Source organism: Plectropomus leopardus, chromosome 9, assembly GCF_008729295.1.
Source record: "Plectropomus leopardus isolate mb chromosome 9, YSFRI_Pleo_2.0, whole genome shotgun sequence".
In the NCBI taxonomy this organism is placed as follows: Eukaryota; Metazoa; Chordata; class Actinopteri; order Perciformes; family Serranidae; genus Plectropomus; species Plectropomus leopardus.
The window spans coordinates 29,144,567-29,167,453 of NC_056471.1; the positions used below are offsets into that span (position 1 = coordinate 29,144,567).

Genomic DNA, 22,887 nt, shown 5'->3' on the forward strand with positions numbered 1-22,887 from the left:
TGAAAGAGAGACTGAATGAGTAACAAATATAAAATGCTGCTTTCTGCTGTTTTCTAACCCCATCTTCCAGTGCATTTATGAGGCCAAAACACGAGCAAAACAAAATAAAAATGAAAACAAAAGCAAAAAAAACAAACAAAAAACAGAAAGGCGTGCTTGTCTGCATTGCAAAAAGGAGCCTGCCTACTTTAAGCTCGTTATTTCTTGTGTTTTATAAAACCTGCATATATGTTCTAATTTATGTGGAAACATGATTTAATGTATTCCTGTCGTCCCACTTTGCCATGTTTTTTTTAGATGAGCTGAAATCAATCTGCACTTCTGCAGATTTTTCACATAATTTACCCATCAGTCTTTCAGTCCTTTCTTCATAGCTTTTCTGTTTTTTGTTTGTTTTGTTTGTACACATTTAACAATCAAATTACAGTTACTGAACCAGGGAAATTATTTCAATCGCTGCATACCGGATTCCAACAAAAGCTGTATGCCTTTTTTGTAATTTTATTTTTTTTTTAAATAATGAAAGAGCAAGAGGGATGACACGGCACAAAAGCCTGCAGCCAGAGTCCAACCAGTGACATTGCCGAATTGGGCTCTTAGCCACAAAACTGAGTTACTTTCAATTTGATGAAAGGAGGAAAATTAGTTATGGTTGGCTAATGATAATTTAGGCGGTTTCTGTGACCTTTCCCTTGTTATGACTGAGACTGACAGGGCGCTGAGTTCAGCAGCTTCGACATGCAGTGACGGACTGACGATCGACACAACCAAATGTCATCTCAGCTCATTACAGCTGCACCTAATTGTTCTGTAATAATGTCATCGCTCTGTGATCCTGTTAGCCTTGCAAAAGCTTACATTTGCTCTAAGAAGTGATGACTTTATATGTTTAATAGACCTTAAATGTTATCTAACATCTCTTTACTTTATTAACTGTGATTTGCCCCAATTATACTAATGAAATGATGATTATCTGAGTTGGGATTTAATGTTTTATTTTTCATCTTGCAGTCAAATCTGAGGGCCAAATTAACTCTTCAGTGCATAATGTACTCTACAGTGGATAGACATGCTGAAGCCATTTTGCACCATTTAATTTAGTACCATGTTGCAACCGAATGATGTGGGACCCCCAAAGTATCGTCTACAATTCCATTTGATCCATATATTATGATATATACATGTACACAAATATCATCTTTGTATCTCTTTGTCATTTTGAGATATTGCATCATAAATGCAAAATGGTGATTTAACCAATCTCAGGAAGAACTGTTGTCTTTTTTTTTCAAACTAATCTCTTGTGAATTTTTGGGTCATTTCTTCTGTCATTGTTCATTGCCCTCTATCCATATTTTGAAAGCGATCAGGACCATTGGCTCAAGGTTTCAAAGGGTTAAACTTGTGTAGCATGAAGTAAGTGTGCAGGCATAACTTTTTTCGATATGTGTATTCATAACATTTGTTTTAAATGTTTTTGAAATGTATTTTTTCAGACTTATATTGAGTTCCAATGATTTCTTTTTTTTTTTTTTTTTTTTTTTACTGTTTTCTATATAACTGAAATTAAAAATAAATGGAGGCATCATTTTCTACTTGTTTAGAAGTAAAAATAAACATTGAAAATATTATTTAATGATTTATTGGGTTAACCCCCCCCCCCAATAATAATTTCCATCACTAATAAGTATATTACATTGTTTTTAAGGGAAAATCTTTACTGCTGTCTGGATGCTGCGGTTCTCTTTCAAGCTGTGGTTTATTTTAAAATATCACCACAAAATCTATACAATATCAGTCAAAAAATGTGAGTGTGAAAAAAAGAATCCAGCTGCACGCAGATGTTGTTTGGTCATATGTGAAGGTTAAAGAGCCTAAAATCATGTCTGTGTTCAGAGACACTCTTCAGTGGGACGTCCGGTGGCTGAGTGGATAAAGCAGCATCTTTGCCACAGCAGCCTCAGGTTCAGTTCCCACTCAAGGCCCTTTGCTTCATGTAGTTCCCTCTCTTTCACCCTGCTGATCTGTCCTGTCTAACAACAGCAAAAATGCTGAAAAATAATCTTAAAAAAAAAAAAGAAGTGAGACGCTCTTTGGTGTTGGCTGTGACGATGACCTTTGACCACTTCCCTGTTTGTCATGCCTTCACAGACGGCCGATGTTATCGATGTCTGCTGTTTATTCAGTTTCTGGTCCAGGATCAGCTGTTTGACTGCTGCGCTCTGCACAAACTTCTGCTGGTGTTGCTCTGCAGGGCGGTCCTGTCTTTAGGCTCTACCATCAGATAACACGAGGTGCTAAATGGTTGTAATTTAATTGCTCATCCATGGACTATTGAACATTGTTTATATACTGATATTTGTAATCTGGTGTCAGCTGTTGCCTAGCAACGGCTGCTGTATGCACGAGATAAGAGACAAGTGCTTGGAGGACTGACGAGGGGAGGAACTGGAGACTGGAAAATGGAAGGGAGCGGGTATTTTTGAAAAGTAGAGATACTCTCATTATTTTGAATTATTCACAGAGAGATGTGTCTGACTGAGCTGTCCACTCCAAAAAACAGCCTCAATAAACCACTCTGACTTATTCGGCGTTCACGTGCTTAACGTGATGCAGACATTTGTAATTAAGACTTATCAAATCCTAACAACACATCTGCAGTGTGGTCACTTTTACCAGTAATGAACAAACCCATGTTTAACTTTAGGAAAGGTAGTACACGTTTATCTGAAGAACTCACTGTTCCTTGATTTTAAGACCAGTCAAGTCAATTTTATTTATAGAGCCCATTATCACAAAACATGGTTTGCCTCAGAGGCGACATCCCTCTGCACCTAGACCCTCACATCACCCAAGGAAAAACTCCCGAAAAAGAACCCCTAAACGGGGAAAAAAACAAGGAAGAAACCTCAGGAAGAGCGGAAGAGGATGATGAGGGATCCCTCTTCCAGGACGGACAGACGAGCAATAGATGTCGTAAATAACAATTGAAATTCAATCATGGCAAAAAAGGAAAGAGAAAGAGAGGGAGAGAGGCACGGCAATAATAAAAACAGATGCATGTCATATTACAATAACGGTAGTTGTGAAATTATTAATTGCACTCTATGATGATGTTGAGGGTGATGATAACAGTCTCATGCATATGCTGATAGGGAGGTGTCCAAAGGCAAGATCACAACATCGGCGCAACCAGGACCAGACCACAATCAGGGCGAGCGGGGGGCACCAGTAAATCATTGAAGTGTCCCTATAGACCTTTTTTAAAAACACTAATATTTTGTTAACATGTTTTTTTTCTCCAAATAACAGTAAAGAAAGGGGGCTGGAGGCTACTTTTTCTCCGTTAAAAATGAAACTCCGGCTCTGGCCTCCTCCCAGCCCTCCACCACTGCTTGTCGGTTTGTCTTTCTGCGTTTTCCAGAGCCGCTAATGCCACGTTGACCATGACACAGCGGTAGAATGGCTAGAATTAGTGTTAGGGCTCAGTTATGCTCACCGTTACACATGCAGATGGACCCCTCTGTCCGTGCTCTGCGTTCATTTCGTTTGTGTTTGTGCACGTATTCGGAAAGCTGACAGATGTGGACAAAACAGAGCAGCACCACTGGAGATCATGGAGGCTGTGCAGCATAGTTCAAACGAGATATGACCGTAAGAGACAAAGAAGAGATATGAATAATATCAAATTTGTCAGGATGTTTTTAATGGCAACACAGACCTCTGCTGTCTGCAACACTGCCTCCGTTTAAACAGACATTATTACGGCCGCCTCCATGGTCTCCTTGTTTGTCTGAAACTTTGACACTTTGCCTCGTCTTCCCAATGCGTCAGATACCACCCCTGCTGTTCAAAAGTTTGAACTATAGAACAATAACTTGATGATATTTTTTGTTCGAATTGAATCAGATCAAAACTATCAGATACATTTAGCGAAGTAAAAATGCAGATTTTCCCTCTGAAATGTAATAAAGCAGAAGTATAAACTGCCATAAAACTGACACACTCGAAATTAGTAAAAGTACCGCAAAATTACACCTACGTGTAGTACTTGAGTAAAAGTTTTCAGTTATTTTCCACCACAAACTCAGCTGAGAGGCATCAGTGGGAATGACTGATTAAGGAGTCAAGTGTCACACAGAAAAAGCAGCAGTGTTTCAGCTGAATATGTTAGTGTGATGGACAAAGTTATTTATAATGTCTCAAGCAAGTGACATGCATTAAAAGGCCCTGTGTGTGTGTGTGTGTGTGTGTGTGTGTGTGTGTGTGTGTGTGCGTGCGTGTGCGTGTGCATGTGTGAGACGTCAGAATGGATTTAGTTTGAATTCCTGTGACAAACGGCAGCACATGCAGCTGCAGGCTGAATCCCAGAGGGCAGACAGAGGCAAACCGTGTATGTACAAGCTGTATGACACCAAATTATGACACGTTGTTTTAGTTACAGCAGGATAGTGTCAGGCTAGCATTCTCTTATTTATTTAATATTGATGTGACGTCCTTAATCTGGATGTTATTTCATCAGCTGTCACTGGCAGGTAGACTGGCAGCCTGCAGGAGAGGTACACATGCCACTGAAGCTACATGTATTATTCATTCATTATGTTTTTCAAAGACACGGCATATTCCTTTTATAGTACTGTATGTATGAAGATTGTGTATCGTGTGGGCGTGAAATGTGTGCCTGGAACAACCAGTCATTAAAAACAGCAAGATGCTTATATAATATAATCAGAGAAATATTGTATGACTCTGCAGCCGTGCCACCAGCCACGAGCAACAAGTTTGCTTAATATGAGGTAAATGCTAACATCAGAATGCTAACAATCATTACGTTTACATGCACAGATGAGTCTAACGACGGCCATAGCTCGATTTAATTGGACTACTGTTGTTGTTCTAGTATACGAGCATCAGAGAGTCAGTTTATTGATGGAAGTATGTCCGTCTCCTCCACGGCAAGTGAAGATATGCCCCCTTTTAGCTATTTGCAATAAACCTATATTATTTATACAGTCTGTCATACAGACTGCATTACAATCCCATCCGTTTATTTACAGTAACTAGAAAACAGCAGTGTCGCGTTCATATAATCATATGGCCCGCAACAATCTCTGCCTTCATTTAGTTTTAAGCCACTTAAAAAATCAATGTCAGTTTAAGCGTAGCCTGAGCAAAAATTAGAATATTTTTATCGTTTTACCTTGCTGTTTAACAGTCCTTACCGGCAGGGATTTAAAGCCGTTACATCAGAAACACCAAACTCTGTTGAGAAAAATGTAACTGTACCGAACAGCGGAGTTGCTGGTTTACTGCTGCCTCCATCAGCTGCTGTGGAAAATAAAAAAAATATTCAAGTGTAGTGTACACTTAAACTGATATTGATTTTTATACTTTATTTATCAGAGAAGGGGGTGGCTGGGGTGTTACTTTTTTATTTAAAACAAATATAAAATACATTTTCAAGTTATATGTCCCCTACCTCAGCCAAAATAAAAAAAGTCCCTTTTCAGTGCATACATTTAAAAAATAGAAAATGCCTTACTCCCTTATAAGTGACGAACAGTCCCTAACCACAGAGGGAGGCAACAAAAAGCTCAGTAGTGGCACCTTTAGTTTTCTGATTTAGTGCTTTTCAGATATACTTGAAGGGATACTTTACAGATTTTCAACCAGCCTTTTATCAAAAAAATGTGGGCAGTATGCGTAGATGAACTGTGGTAAACCTCCCTCTATCTAACCAGATATCCCTAGATTTCCCTCCTCCCTCCATGAAAGTCAGAGTTACGCCGGCTGTTGGGGCTGTTGCTTAAACTGCTGACTGTACTTTTGCATTTTTGTATCGACGGCCAACCGCCACGGACACAGAGTATAGATCAGATCAAGAGACACATTCGCCTCTCTCTTTCTCTCTCAGACAAACAATCAGACGTAAAACTAGACAGTGCTGATTGAGTATAAATAAACATTTTGTTCCTGCACTGCCTTTTTCTTGCCTAAAATGTTTTCAGGAATATATATTTCCATGCCCTGTTTCACCATCACAGCGAGAGTTTGTGAACAGCGTAGTCACACAGCTTTCTGCACAGTAAATAAAACTTAGATCAAACTGTAAAACTAAGCAGCGCTGATTGATTCTTTTACTGAGTCGTATATTTCTCACCTCAAATGTTTTCAAAAACATGTTTTAGCTTCATGTTTTACTCGTTATACGAGATTGTTTGTCACGGTCGTTATTGTCTCAAACGGACGAGTATACATTTCATCACCCACCAGCGGGGAGATTTATTGGTCCAGTACGGCGCAGTGCATTCTGGTAGTTGTAGGTTTTCTATTTCTTTAGCACAAGTGAGTGCCGCAGTCCTTATTTGGTCTTTTTTTCTTCAGTCATGTAGCACCAATTTAAAAAGTAGTTGTGTTGTTCTCCTGCTGAGAGCCTAGTGTTATGTTGTTACCATTCATATCTTTGAAATACTCCTTTAACCCTAAAAATGCTTTGATCTGGATGCTAACTTACTGATGCTAAACAAAAGTAGTTCCTTAACAAATTATGAAAAGACATATCCTCCAGAAAAATCACAGAGCTCCTGCCTCCTGTCACTTCGTCCTCTGTGTTAAGATTACAGGCATTTACAGTGCAAACTTTAACAATTTGTTGAACCCGTATGTGTTAAAAGATATTGTATAATTAAAAAAAACACACACACACACTCACACTTGGGTGCCTCTGTGAACATATATATTATTTTCTTCATTACATTACTGAAAAATATCCCTCCTGCTGCAGCATGATTTTTTAAGGCCTGGCTTCATGCCCAGAATAAGAAGTTGTTTACATCCAGTCATGTCATTGCATAATGGAGCCACAGCGTGTTTGATCCGGCTGAGGCTCTTCAAGCTCTTCATGACTGTTTTTTAAAGAAATATGAGCAAGAGTTGATCTCACCTGGTTAAAGAGGTCTACTTTTCAGCAGCAGCATAACTTTCTTTTTAAATTATCCTTTCATGGAAAAAGGGAGTGGGTGGGGTGTAGTAGTAGTAACTGTGTGTGTGTGTGTGTGTGTGTGTGTGTGTGTGTGGTAGGAATATAACAATTTTGCTGAGCCCAGACAACAGCAGAGAGACTGTTTAATTTGCCTTTTTGCCTTTGCTTTTCGTTGACAGAATATTTTTCCGTCATAAAACTTACCATTATTTTTTTTTCCAATCTTTGCTCTGTGATTGTCTCATTTCTGCTGATTATTGATGATCAATACTTTAAATTTTGCGAGTCACAAAAAGACGGCTTTAGGAAAAGGTTTTCATATCAAGATTGCAACAAAATGATCCTGTAATTTGGGAACGGATCAGCCAATGTCAGAAAAGATATTAACACCAGAAACGTGTTTTAATCCTTTGAAACCAGAGCAAATTATTTTGATTTCTTTTGTGGCCCAAAAATGAGCAAGACTATTTTTCAACAAAATTACATGAAAATAAATGAAAAAAAGAAAAGTAGACAAACAAAAACAACAAAATGACCTGAAAAAGGTGCTGAAAATTAAAAATACAGTATATGTGTATGTTAAACATTTTTCCTGTAACATTATTATACATTTTCCGTTAATGTGATGATGCAACATTTTCCATATTTAATTTAAAACTTTTTTGTGTGCTTATTTTACCCATAACAATTGCTCAATAGATGTTTTAGAAACTTAACAGTATCACAACATACCACCCCTACTCCCCAACAATATATTCATGCATGTTTTCAGACATAACTCCACCCTGTAAAGCTTCATAAAAGTGCTGCTCACACACAAAAGCATCGATAATTTAAATACCGTTCCTAAGTATATTTGAAATCTTGCATACATTTTTCTGTTAACGCCATCCTTGAATGTACAGGAAAACTACACAGTTTAGAATGTTAAGTTGTTTTTTCAGCAGATACATACAGTATTATCAGATGCCTCAGGGCAAAACAACATTTTAATTGTAGAATTAATAATGAACTTTTGTTTATATAGCACGTTTCATACACAAAATAAAGCTTCAATTCAAACAACTGTAGAAATATTAAAATAATTTTTAAGAGGAGATTAGTAAAATGATAATAATTCAAGAATTAATGTCTTTGGTCTTCACCCACAAATTATCATTCTTATGTCAACTTATCACCTTATGTTACATTGAATTTGTGAAGAAAACTTGTTTTTCTCGCATGCCTCCATGGTGAACAAATATACAAAAATGGAAAAAGTTCTTGTTGAATTGAAGTCATGGGGCTCTGCAGCAGCAAAACTATATTTAAACATATGTTTGCAAACCCTGACACAACTTGTGCAGTGAAATCCAACTCCCATTTATCCAGTCGTATGCTCAGTTCTTCCCAAACACATACATTATCACTAAAACCTTGCTATTTAAAAACACAGTAAAAAGACTTCCATATAAACAGCTTCAAACACGGATGAGTAGTGTACCTTGGTGGGCGCATGTGTTTGAACTCTGCCCAGTGAAATGACCAGAGTTCAGACAAACGCTTTCCCAGCCGCGCTGCTGGTGAGCAGGAGTGTTTTAAAAAAGCTGAGGTTTTAATGAAAATGCATGTTTTGGAAGTACTGAGCATTCAATTGATTTCTTTCAGTTGTTTAAGAGTTTGTTTACAGATGTTTTGATACTGTTTTGCGATTCCTTTTTACTCTTAATTCATCAAGAACTTTCTCTTTTTTGGGGAAACTGTATTCATTGTGGAGGCATGCAAGTCAGAGATTCAGAGATTGGGCTAGTAATTGATGCACAAATGACCGTGTTTGTGGGTGAATTGTTCCTTTAAGAGGATAGTTTCAATTTTTTCAGGCGGGATTGTATGAGGTATTTACTAATACTCGATGTATGACATGCAGTAGCTGCCGGTCTACACACTCCCAGTTTGGAAAAGCCAGCTGGACTCTTGCTGCTTTTGAGGGGGCAGCAACAAAATGTAGTTTAGCCACCAAGAAAAAATCAATATGTTGGAAGTAATTCCACTGCTTTACCTTAAAGAGATAGTTCAGGATTTATAAGGTTGGGCTGTGTTAGATACTTCTGTATAGTCAGTGTGTTACATACAGTGGCTGGCGGGGCACGCACCACACAGGGGTTGATATCAGAATTTATTTTAGCCATTGTAAAAAAGGCCTACCTACAAAATCAGTATTTGTCTAAGTGAACGCTATATTTAGAGTATTTTCTCCGCTTTACCTCGTTGTCACTCAGCCTTTTCCTTTGGCACTACATTTCTCATCTGCCGCTGTTCAGCTGTTTAGGTCAGAAAGTGCTGTTACACAATCCAACTGAAGCAAAACTTCACATCGAAAACACTCTCAATCCAGACAGACTTTTTAAAGTGGCTAAAACGCGTTCTGATGTCACCCCTCTCTACAGCATGGTAATGCTGAGCTGCAGGGTGCTTGCTTCATCTGTTTCTGCCAACCAGGAGCGCACCAACACCAGCTACTGTACGTTATACACTGACTATAAGTAAGTATCTAATACAGCCCCACCTCAGAAACCCAGAACCATTACTTAAATGTCAGACAGTCATTTCCAGTGGGACAATGAAGCTGTTATATCTCAGTGATGAATTTCCTGCCAAAGTGGACTGTCTGAAGGAAAGCTAAAGAAAAGCAGTTTAGCATGCACTCAACCTGACATTGATTTTATTATATGGGCCTTTTTTTAGGAGTCTAAAATAGGTTTGTTGCTTACACCGTCCACAGCAGTGCATTGCTGAGCTTCCATGTCAGACTCCAGCCTGCTTCTCTAAACAGGCGATGTGCAGACTGCCATCGACTGTAAATAAAGTACTGACTGTGGATAAGAACCTCATATGATCCCACTTAAGAAAGCCCGAACTATCACTTAAAGGTCAGACTTGGTCAATGATGCAGCCTTTAACTGGAAAACATTCAGCATGACTTTGACATTTAAGAAAAGACAACCAAGCCTGCATAGCATCCTTATTAGGGACACAATTGAATTTTGCCCAAAAGCACATTAGTAGGCTTTATGTGTGGTTTTAGAAGAGATGCATGTCTATATTCACACCTCTGTAGCTTTACTCACTCAACAGGGGCACAAGAAAGTATCTTTTATAAAACGTGCAGAAATAGAGATAGAGTGGAAACAACAATGGTGAATATCAGTGAATTGACTTCTACAGTCTCTTCACTGGAGGGTTTTACGTTTTGGAGAAGTCCCTCTCGGCCTTAAAACCACAGGACTTCTTCTTCACCGTGCACTCAGACTTCCCCTCTCAACAGCTGGCTCTTTGGCTAAGAGCCGTCAAGCTGGAGAGAACTGTGCAATGTTTCCTCCTGGCAGTGATAGAGCTGCTCTCTAGAAAGCTTTCCCCCGGTGCAGGATGCGTCTCGCTGTGTTTGGCAACCCAGGAGACGGGCATCACATCTGGTCCTCCGCTCGGCAGCGGCAGGCAGCAAGAAGTAAATTTCTGCTAATGACTGCCGGCTGGCCAACGGCCCGATCTGCTGGGGTCTGGGTGTAAAGATGTCCTCCTGCTCTAGTGGAGAGAGACATCTGAAGATGGAGATCTTCCATGATTTGTGAAACGATGAACACATTTCATAGGTTTTTACTGCCCAAATGGAAATGAGGAACGCTTGAAGCAGAGCATGCAGCAGCAGGTTTCACTGCAGTCTGACATTTCACTCTGCTGGTTGCTTTCTGCAAAGCCTTCAGACCACAGTGTGGTCTGAAGGCTGCTGGGTCAAGATGGACAGTCCCATAGATGATAGACGCTAAAGGTCTATTAATGTCTGATAAAAGATAAAAAGGGATTTAATTTGCAACCAGTTCATACAGATATTCAGAGTAAAACTGAAGGTAAGTCATTTTTTTGCTGAGAAATCAGTATATTCTCTATATCCTTGATTTTTTTCTTTTTTCAATTATGGTAAATTCACCTGCACCTGTACAGCGCTTTTGTAGACGTCTGATCACTCAAAGCGCCGACCTTCCAGTTAGTGGATGACCCACTCTACCACCTGAGCTGCAGCCGCCTCTTATACACTTCAAGTGCTTTACTGCTAGAAAGATTGCCTTTTTCATAAAACCGTTCTGCCTATGCAGTAGAGAGATGCAAATACTTTTGAAATTGCTGGTACATAACCAGAGAAAATGGAGAAAAAGCATTATGGCATTTATTGCTTTTCTTGAAGAGGTAGAAAACTACAACTCACTAAATGCACTGATGCCCACCCTGATTTTTTGTTGCCGACTAGTGATGCCACGTGAAATGTTGGTGTTATATCTGTGTGACCAGTCCATAAAAGTTGTTTGTAATATCCCTTCAATTCAAACACTTTGATTTTCTTGTTAGATTTGGCGTCTTTAAAGACCCTTTTTAGCAACTTCTTTTAACAAACAACAAAACAACATCTTCCGTCTCCTTGCAAAGTCGGCTCTGAAGTATCAATCACTTGTTGCCATGGGAAGTTTAGCCCAACAAAATGCTCGAAGCATAGCAGCTGTTTCCACAAACACATCATGAATGAACATGTAGTACTATTATAATTTATATTAACTTGAACAAAAATTGAGAGGAAATTTCAGTTCAACTTCAAGATATCTGTTTTGTAAAAGAAAAAAATCTGTAGATTCACAGGATGTTTTTCCTGCTCCAAAAATTAAAGAGTCTGATAATTAGCATGAACAGGAATAATCCTCCATGGCTGAATAAACAAAAGAGTTTCACTTTCACAGAAAATCTAACATCAAAGACTTCGCCTGAAAACATCCAAGTAAACAAATCAAACAGATTCATAGCAGTGTACCAACGTATAGACAGCTCACACAGATCAACCTTATTTCACACAAACATCTCAGCTGGATTTCACTGTCAGAGCTCTGCACCGATGAGATACAGAAGCACGATTCAATCATTTGGCCTCAAATTCCTATTTGAATATGCTGCAGAGCGTTTTTGCTGTAATTTGATGGTCATTTCATGCTTTTTTAGGACTCAAGGTCCAGAACAAGCCCATATTTTGGGGTAAATTTGGGTTGAAACTGCAGGCTAAGTCTGTTTTGTAGCAGACGGTTCAAAGGCTTCATGTTCAAAGGAGTCGAGACAGACGTTAGGCAAAAGAAAATTATAATTTTAATTTGAGGCTATTCTGGATCTTAAAGTTTTTCTCTGGTTGAAGCCTGAAGATGCAGAGAGGGAATACATGTGGTTTTATGTTGAAAAATAATTATCACTAGTAATATTTAAGTGAATAATTAATATTATTTAGTGTAAAACAAGCTCCAAATTCATGTTGCTTCTCTGGTAGTGTTTTTCAACTTTTTATTTTGTTGATTAATTGTAATCAACAGAAAAATAATTGATTATTTTATGAGGCAAAGTACCAAATATTTTAATGCTTAATCTTCTAAAATGTGGGGATTTTCTGCTTATCAGTGCCTAACATTGTAGTAAACTAAACATTTTGGGGGTTTTGAACTGAATTTTGGATCTAGGAAATTGTGTTGGAAATGTTTTGCTGGTTCTGTCATTTTATAGACAAATTAAAGGTGGAGTCAGTAATTTGCATTTTGTTGGCAATGTGCTGTGGAGTTCAGCATGGTAACGTGTCAGATTTACTGTCCCTCTGTTGCTAAATATTGTTGTGTTGTTTGGTCTGAGTCACTTTGTTTTCCATTTAGATAGATAGATAGATAGATAGATATACTTTATTGATCTCAAAACTGAGAAATTGGGGTGTAGCAGCGCCATGCAGTAAGAACAAGAGAATAAAGAGCACACATTATTAATAGAATATAAAGGAATACGCTTAAAAAAAAACTAAAAACTAAGAGACTGTACATATATTCATATATACATGTGTAAAGTGCGGAACAGTATCTGAATAAATAAAAATAAAGTCAGCAGTGTAGAGTGACATGGAGCTAAGACCGGAGTTTAAAGCGCAGACAGAGGTGAGTTATTGTACAGGTGGATGGCTTGTGGCAGGAAAGATTTCCTGTATCTGTCCTTTCGACAGCGAAGCTGAATCAGTCTGTCGGAGAAGGTGCTCCGCTGTCGGTCCAGTGTGCGGTGGAGGGGGTGCTCAGCATTGTTCATGATGGCGAGCAGTTCTTTAAGTGTTAAAGAGTCAGGTCTGTGTAGAGACAACAGATTTTTTTGCAGCAAACATACAGAATGGGCAGCTAGTGGACCGTGAGGAGTTATTTGTTAAATTTGATAAAAAGTGTATTTGATCAGAATCACCAATTGCACCTCTAATCAAGTAAATGGAAAATAACTTGCAGTTTAATAAATACTTACCCTACATTAAACCGATATAATTCAAAATAATAATAGTCTGAAATTCTTCGATGCCACACCAATGCGATTTTTGAGTTTCTGTGAAGGTACCAAAGCAACTTACCTTAGAAACATGAATGTGTTGTTCTACAAAACTTTCATTAGATTTAACAAATGATATAAGTGACAGATTGTGATACTCAAACCTTTTGGGCACATTTAGGATTGATACCAAGCCCCTCAGTGGGTTAAATCTCTAAAAAAGTGTGCAGAAATCTATTTTAAAAGATGCTTAAATACTGCCTCATATCCATTAGTCATGTTGAATAGTTCTGCAAATCAGTTTCTCAAATAGTTTTTTTAAAATTAAATTTATCTACACATTACAATAGATTATTTGGTTGAGAAAATAAATTTTTGTTGAAAAAATTGTGAAATTCTGATGTAAATGTAAGGTTTTCAGCACAAGTTCCCAGAGCCCATGGTGACTTCCGAAATGTCTAGTCGTCCAAAATCCAAAAAGAAACAGTTTGCTGTCATAGAAAAAAACAGAAAATTCAAAAAATTTAAAAAGCTCGAACCTTATTATTGTTATTCTGTATTATTAGTATTATTAGTATTCTGTGTCTCATCTACTAATTCCTGCAGCTCTGATGTGAAATAAACACGCTGCAGTGAATGTAATGGGCCACTCAGATTTGTTCCACGATGGCGTGACATCCTGTGAATCAACAAATAAGATGTGTACGAGATGTGAAGAGGCTGAATCTGTTGAAACCTACTCAAAGACAAAATATTGGATTTTCTTTTCACATTCTGGTTCATGGAAGAGTGAAACAGACAGATCGTGCCAGCTGCGTTCAGGATGAATCATGTGGTTGAGAATAAAAACCCTACAGGACAATACAGCGGGACGGAAATGAACACAGTGCTGTGTTTGTGAATTTACGGTCTGACAGCACTGATGTTAAACTCCAGACTCGGGCAAAATGTGGAAAGGTGTGAAAACAGTCAAGGAAGACCTCCGGGTTTAAATATTTTTCCATCTCGGGTCGACCTTGAGGAGCACTCCCTCCGCTGCCTTTTCGCAGCACACTGAACAGCAAAAGGACAGACAAGGTGCATGCTAAGCGGAGGTGCTTGCTCCTGTCATGGTCGACCTGGGCACTATCAGGATGGGATCAGTCGGCTGTGTCTGGATGACAGGACTCCGCCTGCGTCCCCGTCACTGCTGAGTGTCCACGGGCGTCCTTCGGCCTCGGTGTCATGACAGCCAGCTCAGCATGACAATAGGACAGCTAAAGGGGATGAGGTGCCTGCTGTCAGCACCTTAAACCACATCCTGGGCTGCTGCCATACCATATGTCCAGTTTTTGCAGATAAAAAACTCATCCAAATTCATATGAATATTATTAAAAACAACAAATAAAATCATAGAACTATTCAGCATCTCCTGTCAGCATATTCCAGTGACTTAAATTGTGAAATATTTACCAAATGACCTTTAAAAAGTTGAGTTATTGCACATTCAGGTGTCCAGAACTCCCTGATGGACCACGAAACTCAGGCTTAATGAGTGAAAACCCCTAAAAAAAATCCCATCTGCTGAGCGAGGCCAAAACTGAGAGGAGGTCGAGTTTTAAATTTTATACTCAGGACTAATGAAGTGATTTGATTAACAATTCTCAGTTATACAAATTTAAATACAAGAGTTGTGCTGAAATTTGGATTACTTGATAAGTGTTTCAACAGAAAACACCTTGACAGCGACTGAGGTTAAAATACTTGTTTAGCTTAATGAAGTGCAACAGAGCAAAAACAGTTAATTAATGAATTGTTCAGTCAATCAACAGAAAATCGTCTCTCCACAATACTGATTACTGAATATCTTTGAGGGAAGTAAATGTTTGGAGTTTTTGCTCAATAAACATCAAACAAATAGTTCAAGTCCTTTAATATATAAAAAAATTAACTATTTGCTGTTCTAGCTTTTCACGGCTGTCAGTTGGCAGGTTGGCCACAGTTGTTTGGTCTAGATTAACATGAAACTTGTTGCAGATTGGAGGAATTATCTTGATGACTTTGAGGTTTTGGTTGCAGTGAAGGAATAGTTAAGAGGATCAAAAAAAAAGTTTTTACTTCTGCTGTGCAATAGCTACTTGATGGATTTATGCTACATATACAGATATCAATGGTTCGCAGATCGTGTATCCTGCTGACTTCAGAGTTACATTTGTGATTTTGATGGAAATGTCTTGAAAACTGAAGGTTAAAATTTCAGTAAATTTGGTAAAGTGGTTAAAGCAACATTATGCAACTTTTAGTTGATTGTTGAGTCTCATTTCCACGTCACCAAATGCCAACGTTTTGGGTTGGTGCTTCAGTCCGACCATCAACCAAAGGCATCAGTATTTGACGACCTAGGGATCAGAATCCAAAATAAACTAATAGATGCACACTGCTGCTTTAAATGTGGATCAAAATATGATTTGTTCAATACTTTGGTTAACAACTTAATTTATGCAAAACTTATGACATTCTCTCCAGTCTCAGCTGTGTTAGCATGCTAAATAACTAAACTAAGATGGTAAAGATTATACCTGCTCAACTTGTCCTCCCACAAAAAATGGCCGATAGGTTATCTTTGGATGCAGCTTATTACAACCCATATTTATTAAATTGTTAGGCAGCAACGCTTAGTGGATGTTAATTATAACGGAAGCAAATTATGAAGTCAGCTAACAACGTAGTAGGTCTGCTTAGATGAATTAGTCAAACAGACACAGGACTTTGACCCATGAGACTGCTGTTTTTGTCTCCTTTAAAACTGGACGTCGGCATTGACTTTAAGCCACATAAGTAGCCGATGTTGTACTTTAATTACATAACAATCATACTTGTTTGAACCCAAACTATCATTGTTTTTCCAAACCAAACCAAATACTGTTGTGACTGAAAGCTAACCGCGTAGTTTTTGTGCTTTACTTTAACCGTTTGACAAAGTCAACCACAATTTTGCAGCTGTAACATGTACATACACTTACTGCTGCCGCTCTCCAATGAGATATGTCATTTTAAGGGTGTCGTTTTGGGAGTCATCGGCAAATTACCTGTTTTATTGTTTAGATATGAAGACATGTTGTACCTGCTTCACATCAGCTTGTTAGTATTGTTGTTGTAAGCTTGATAATGTCGTTTTTTAGCTCAAATCACCACGCTGCCTAAGAACTGGTGGATGCCTGTAGACTCTTACTTTGTTCTGTATTAGTGTCAGTTAAATATCTTTGGGTTTTTTGGATTGTTGGTCAAATGAAACAAGTAATCTGAAGGCATCACACTGGGATGCGATGATATTTTTTTACACTATTTCCTATCATCTCAAAACATTGACAGATTAATCAGTAAATTAAATACTCACCCGACAGACATCAAGACATCCGGTAATTTATCCAAAGCCCATGTTTTTTAGTATAATTAAAACTCTTTTATATTTACATGAGAGGTACACGCTGCAGTTGAGGCAGGCCTCTGTCCCTGATAGAAAATCTATTTTCAAACTGCTCCCTCCACCACCACAGAGACGTTTACGCTGATTATTCAGGAGGCAGAGAGAGAGAGAGAGAGCAGACAGGATGAGGACCTACAACCGTCACAGGGTGCAGCTCCACCAGTGGCCTCAATCAGTCATCAGGTGCCTCAGTATGGATGGAGCAGAGAGGTTGTACTGTTGGCAGCCCCCGGCAACATGATTAAGGAGCCAGCGGCATGATTACGCTGCTCGCCTTATGAATGGAATAATAGAGAGAGGCAGAGTGTGGTGCTAAATTCTCTTGATGGAGGCGAGTGTGTGGTGGGGTGGAGTCCGAGGCCCTCCCATGTGACCGGGAGAAGATAAAGGACTGACATTAGATAATTAAGGAACTGCCAGGACCTCTTTTCTATTCACATGGCTGTTTTATTAAAGGGGATTCTGTAAGGAAGAATATTAATATAAACTACCAGCCTGTGTGACTCAGAGATGAATATAAATTGGGAGCAGTGGGGGGAGGAATGCATTAGGGAGCGTTTATCAGGAGCGCAGGGGGGCACGGTGATCATGGGAACAGACTGCACACTTTTGTACCGAAGCTTTGGCTCCGTTGATCTGCGGTGAATAACTGAACGCATGTTATCAGCAACATAAGTTGCTTGAAAGGCTTTAATATACATATACTGTATTTATACTGCTGCACGAAAAAGTAAACATACAATTCATGCTGCTTTACTGATATCCGTCTTTCTTTTCCCCCTTTACGTCTGCACATTTTACGGGATCTATTATTTACTTCTTACTGCATTTATTACATTTTCCTGGCAGCTTTAGTGCAGATTAAGACAAAACATATGATCCTACTGTAAAAGCAGTGTAAATTAGCTCCACTAATGACAGCAGTAAAACTTCATGTTGCTGATGCATTCATAATAATAATCTACTTATGTAATGTATCATAATATAACTCTCTGCAGGGGCCTATTTTGTACTCAGTTCAGTACATTTACTTACTGATACTTAAGCTGTATGTTGTTTTGTTTTTTAAAAAGATAATACTTCTGTTCTTTTGCTTAAATTTGGTAACAAACGGTGCCTTTAGTGCTTTAATACAGATGTATCTGCTGCAGCAGCAGCGAGCAATTTAGCAGCTTTGACAAGTTATTGATCGTGCTCGAATTTTGCCTCCATTCTGGTGAGAGCCGTGGCTGAAGGCATTATGTTTTTGGGTTGACCGTCGGTTGGCCTTGTCTGTCGGATTATTGTGAACGTGATGTCTCACCTTGAAGTATTTTTTCTCAAATTTGGCACAAATCTCCAAGTGGACTCGAGGACTAACTGATTTGATTTTGGTGGTCAGTGTCACTAAGACCCCGTAAAACATGTTTGCGTTTTTTTTGGCCATAGCTGAAGAATTTATACACTCCGATTTCACAGAAATATAGGATAAAATGATGAAGTACTTTTATATCCAAGGGGTCAAAGGTCCTCATAATGCTCGGCATCATATCTCAGAAACAGAAGAAAAGGAAAAGGACATTTGTTCAGGTACTAAACTGGTGACACTAATTTTGGGTGTCGACCTTGAAACTGTGGTGATTGTACAGATGGACTGTAAACCGTTATTGTAACTTGACTGGTTTGCGGAGACATGCGACTGTGTGGCAGTATTTCTAGCGTCCAATAATTTCTGTTTTTCAAAAGCAAAGATTTGCAAGCTTATATGATTGATTATAACTTGGGGTTTCACTGTTTTTCAAATGAGTAAGAAAATTTGAAGATGGCATGTGGTTAATTGTGATGTGATTAAACAAATAATCTGAACAGTGTACGGAACAAATCAAACTAAATGTTTTAGTCTCAGTGGCATGTCCAGATCTTCACCATCTATGAATCATAAAGTAAATAAAGTGGAAGCAGAAAATATGAGAACATGTTCTCCTTTGTCATAGATGTGGCTGAATGCGGTCGGTTTTCATTATCAGTGGAAGAAGCTTATCTGATGCAGGGGTTGTTCAGATGGAAGTGCCTCTCCACATGGATTTCAAAGATAAGTGCGTGGCCTTATGCAGTTTGGAGGATCCTTTTATCCAAAACACCTGATGCCAACTGCAGCCGTATACATTTTTAAGATGAATAAACCCAGAGGGGAAAATAATACACCGACAGAAAGCGCGGAAAAAAACCACATTGAATGTTTGTAGCAGAGAAATCGCGCTCGAACACAAATCCTTGAGAGGAAAATGACATTTTATTGATGATGCACTTGATTTGTCTTTCAAGGATATTAATTTGATAAACGATGTTTTTAATTTATTCCTGCTGCTAAATGGCAGCATGTCTGTGACTTTTTTCAACATGATATACTCTGACTTTCTTGCACTTGTTTTTGTTATACTATGCTGTGACTTATTTAGCATTTTTTTCCGACATACTATACTATGACTGTTTTTCCACTTTTTCCAACATACTATAGAATGACTTTTGTCAACATACTGTACCACAACTTTTTTTCCACCTTTTTTTTGACATCCTATCCATCCATGCATCTGTTCTCGTCTGCTTGTTCTTATCCGAGGCTGGGTCGCGGGGACAGCAGACAAAGCAATGCGCTCCAGATGTTCCTCTTCCAGGCGACGCTTTCCAGCTGCTCTTGAGGGACCCGAGGCGTTCCCAGGACAGACGACATATGTAATCTCTCCAGCGTATTCTGGGTCTGTTTTTTGGGTTTTGTTTTTGACATACTATACTATGACTTTTTCGACATAATGCACTATAACTTTTTTGCAAGTTTTTGGACATATTTTTTCCAGAATACAAAATAAAGATAATAATAAAGATTTTTTCCAGAATACAATACTGTGACATTTTGACGTACTATCCTATGACATTTTTATCATATTTTGGACGCCATACTTTACTATGATGTTTTTAAGAAATTTTTGAAGACTGACTAAACTATGATGTTATGTTATATTTTATATTTTGGACTACAGACTATACTCTGAGTTATGATATTTTGGACAATGTACTGTGACTTTTTTTTAATATGACTGTTTTAGGATATTTTGAATATACTGATGTTTTAGATTTTTTAACATATGATACTATAGCTTTTTTATGATATTTTCGAGATGTATACTATATGATGATGGTTTTTTGGGGATTGGATGACATAGTATAATATGACATTTGATGATATTTTTGTTGGTATGATTTTTTAAGTATGTTTGACAACATTTTTTTCCTGATTTTTGATGATTTACTAAACTGTGAAATTTTTCCATGATTTTTTAGAACATAATATAATATGAGTTTTTTTTCATATTATACTGTGTTGTTTTTCATGATTTTTTTCTCTAAAGATTATTTTTGTGGCTTTTGCCTTTATTGTAGAAATGAAAGCTTAAGTTTGTAAGAGGGAGAGAGAGGATGACATGCAATTTTTTGATGTTAAAAAACATACAATGCTATGACTTTTTTTCAGGAATTTTGCAGCATGCTACATTTTTTTGTTTTTAATTATTTCTGATGACATACTATACTATGATGTTTATTCATGATTTTTGACAACCTAAGATGACAGTTTTTTTTTATGATTTTTTACAACATACCATCCAGTGACAGTTTTTCATGAGTTTTGATGACATACCATATTATTAAGGTATTTGCACTGTAACTATACTTCTGATAAATTGTACAATCCCTCCATTGCACCTTTTGTACATACCTTTTTGTGTCCATATTTTATTTTGGCATTTTACATATATATATTTTTGTTGCACCAAAACACCAAGTCACATTCTTTGTATATGTAAATGTACTTGGCAATAAAACTAGATTCTGATTCTGATGTTTTTCTTTCATGATTTTTGATGACATACTACACTATGATGTTTTTAACCCTTTTTCATGGTTTTTGATGAACATAATATACTGTGATGATTTTATATAAATTTTGAAGACATACTATGACATTTTTTCATCGACTTATTATACTATGAAATTCCAATGCCACGATTGTTTTTCATAATTTTTGACGACCTAGTGTACTGTGATGTTCTGTCATGATTCTTGAGGAAGTACTGTACTATGACGTTTTGTCATGGTTTTGAGGACATACTATACTATGACTACGATTTTTGACGATATACTACACTAATGTTTCGTCATTGTTTTTTAAGACATACTTTACTATGATATTTTTTCATCATTTTTGATGATTTACCATACAATAATGTTTTTTTTATGATTTTTGACAACAGTATACTATGACGAATTTTGTCATTTTTATGCAACTTTATTCTATGACATTGTTTGTCATTTGTAATTATTCAGTTTTCATTTTACAGATCCTTTTGTCTTACAGTTTTATTTCCTTTCTCCCATATTATAATCATAGATTATACTGCACGCCTTGCTACAAGATAAATATACCCAAAGGGACAACAGAGTTTTGACCTTGTTCTTGTAGCTTTTCTTTTAGCATAATAATTGGCAACAGGCTGCTTGAACTCCTAAAGGAAACCTGTCAATGTTTGAATTTTCTCTGTGAACCAGCATCTATAAGATTGCTTTAATGGTGAAAAAAGACATTACAGTTTTTTCATGGTCTAGATTTTATTGTTGGATAAAATGACAAGCGTGTTTTCTCTATATAAATAACAATCACATGAAGGAACATACAAGACATGGCTATATGGAGGTGAAAGCGGTGTTTGTGATCACAATGTGCTCGGGGTACAAGATGCTGTTAATGACAGTTGTGTGTTTTGTTTTCATTTCTTAAAAAGGAGTGTTGATTATAAACAGAACCTGCGTAAATCTGTACATTAAATGGAAAACTGATGGAGTCACAGTCAGCCGCTATGTACAGAACATAAATAGAGAGAAAAGGTCAGAGGTCATCATCATCAGTAATACAGTCAGGTTTAAAGGTTTGAAAATAATGTGGCTGATATTAAAATCAAAATATATAGGGGTAAGATTTAACAGGAAAGACAGAATGACTTTATATAATCTGTACACATCAAAAGTTCTTACTAAATTTGAGATACAGTTGCCCGTTGTGATTCACAGAGTCATAGAGTGCTAGGGTGAAAATGCATAGAAATGTGTCCAGCTAGGAAACTGTTTCATTGACTCGCCAGCTACGTGTGTACTGCAGGAGCGTTCAGAAAGAGTTGTTTTTCATATTCATAGCCTCAATGACCCTTTACACAATATAACTACCCCTCTCCCCAGTGCTAGCTCATCATTACTTCACATTAAAACATCCACGTGAAAGACGCTGTCAAACAGAGCAGACAATGCATGTTTTTCAACGGTTCACTTTATCACACTCTAAGATGCTCTTCATAAGTTTTTTTTTTTTTGGTCCAGGGATATTAAAGTTATGATTTTCTTCACACACAAGTGCTCTATTGACTCATTGCTAAGGAATATTTCCAAATACGTTAAATCTCACAATGTGTCGTGTATAAAGCTGGTACAATTTAACTAACGTTGCAACTGACCTTAATTTTTCAGCTTTGGACTAAAAAGGAAAAACAATATAGAGATCATTCAAAACCTTCCGACGCTGGTTATAATTCTGGATCAAAGGTTACAGAGCGCACAAACCATAATGAACCACTCAGTCTCTCGGCCTCCTCTTCAAACAGGATGAGATCACAGCGAGGGCTCGTTTTAATTAGACTGAATCGGCAGCGTCGGACGGACGGATAGACAAGAGCGGTAGATTTGTGAGGAACCACGCTCACCACAAATGAAGGGGTCAAAGGAAGAGGTGTAGTCTGCAGTCACACTGGGAATAATTAAGCTAATTCCTCTGATGGAGGGGAATTTTCCTTGAAGGCACAGGAAAAGTTGGGGATGGGTAAACTAAAATTACAAGAGTTAATCCAGACATATACAGTTTATATATGTACATATATATATATTTATATATATATATATATCTATTTCGTCACACTGGGAATAATTAAGCTAATTCCTCTGATGGAGGGGAATTTTCCTTGAAGGCACAGGAAAAGTTGGGGATGGGTAAACTAAAATTACAAGAGTT

The 22,887-nt window shown here is 37.7% G+C and overlaps 1 protein-coding gene across 1 annotated transcript in view; it reads right to left on the bottom strand.

Annotated features, from left to right (window-relative positions):
- Nucleotides 1-10,298: 10,298 nt before the first annotated feature.
- The window catches only part of fstl5 (follistatin-like 5), a 276,477-nt gene continuing 263,888 nt past the window's right edge, over nt 10,299-22,887 (bottom strand). Inside the window, exon 17 of the mRNA XM_042492899.1 lies at nt 10,299-10,560. Coding sequence (XP_042348833.1) covers nt 10,299-10,560 — 262 coding nt within the window. The remainder of the gene's footprint in view (nt 10,561-22,887) is intronic.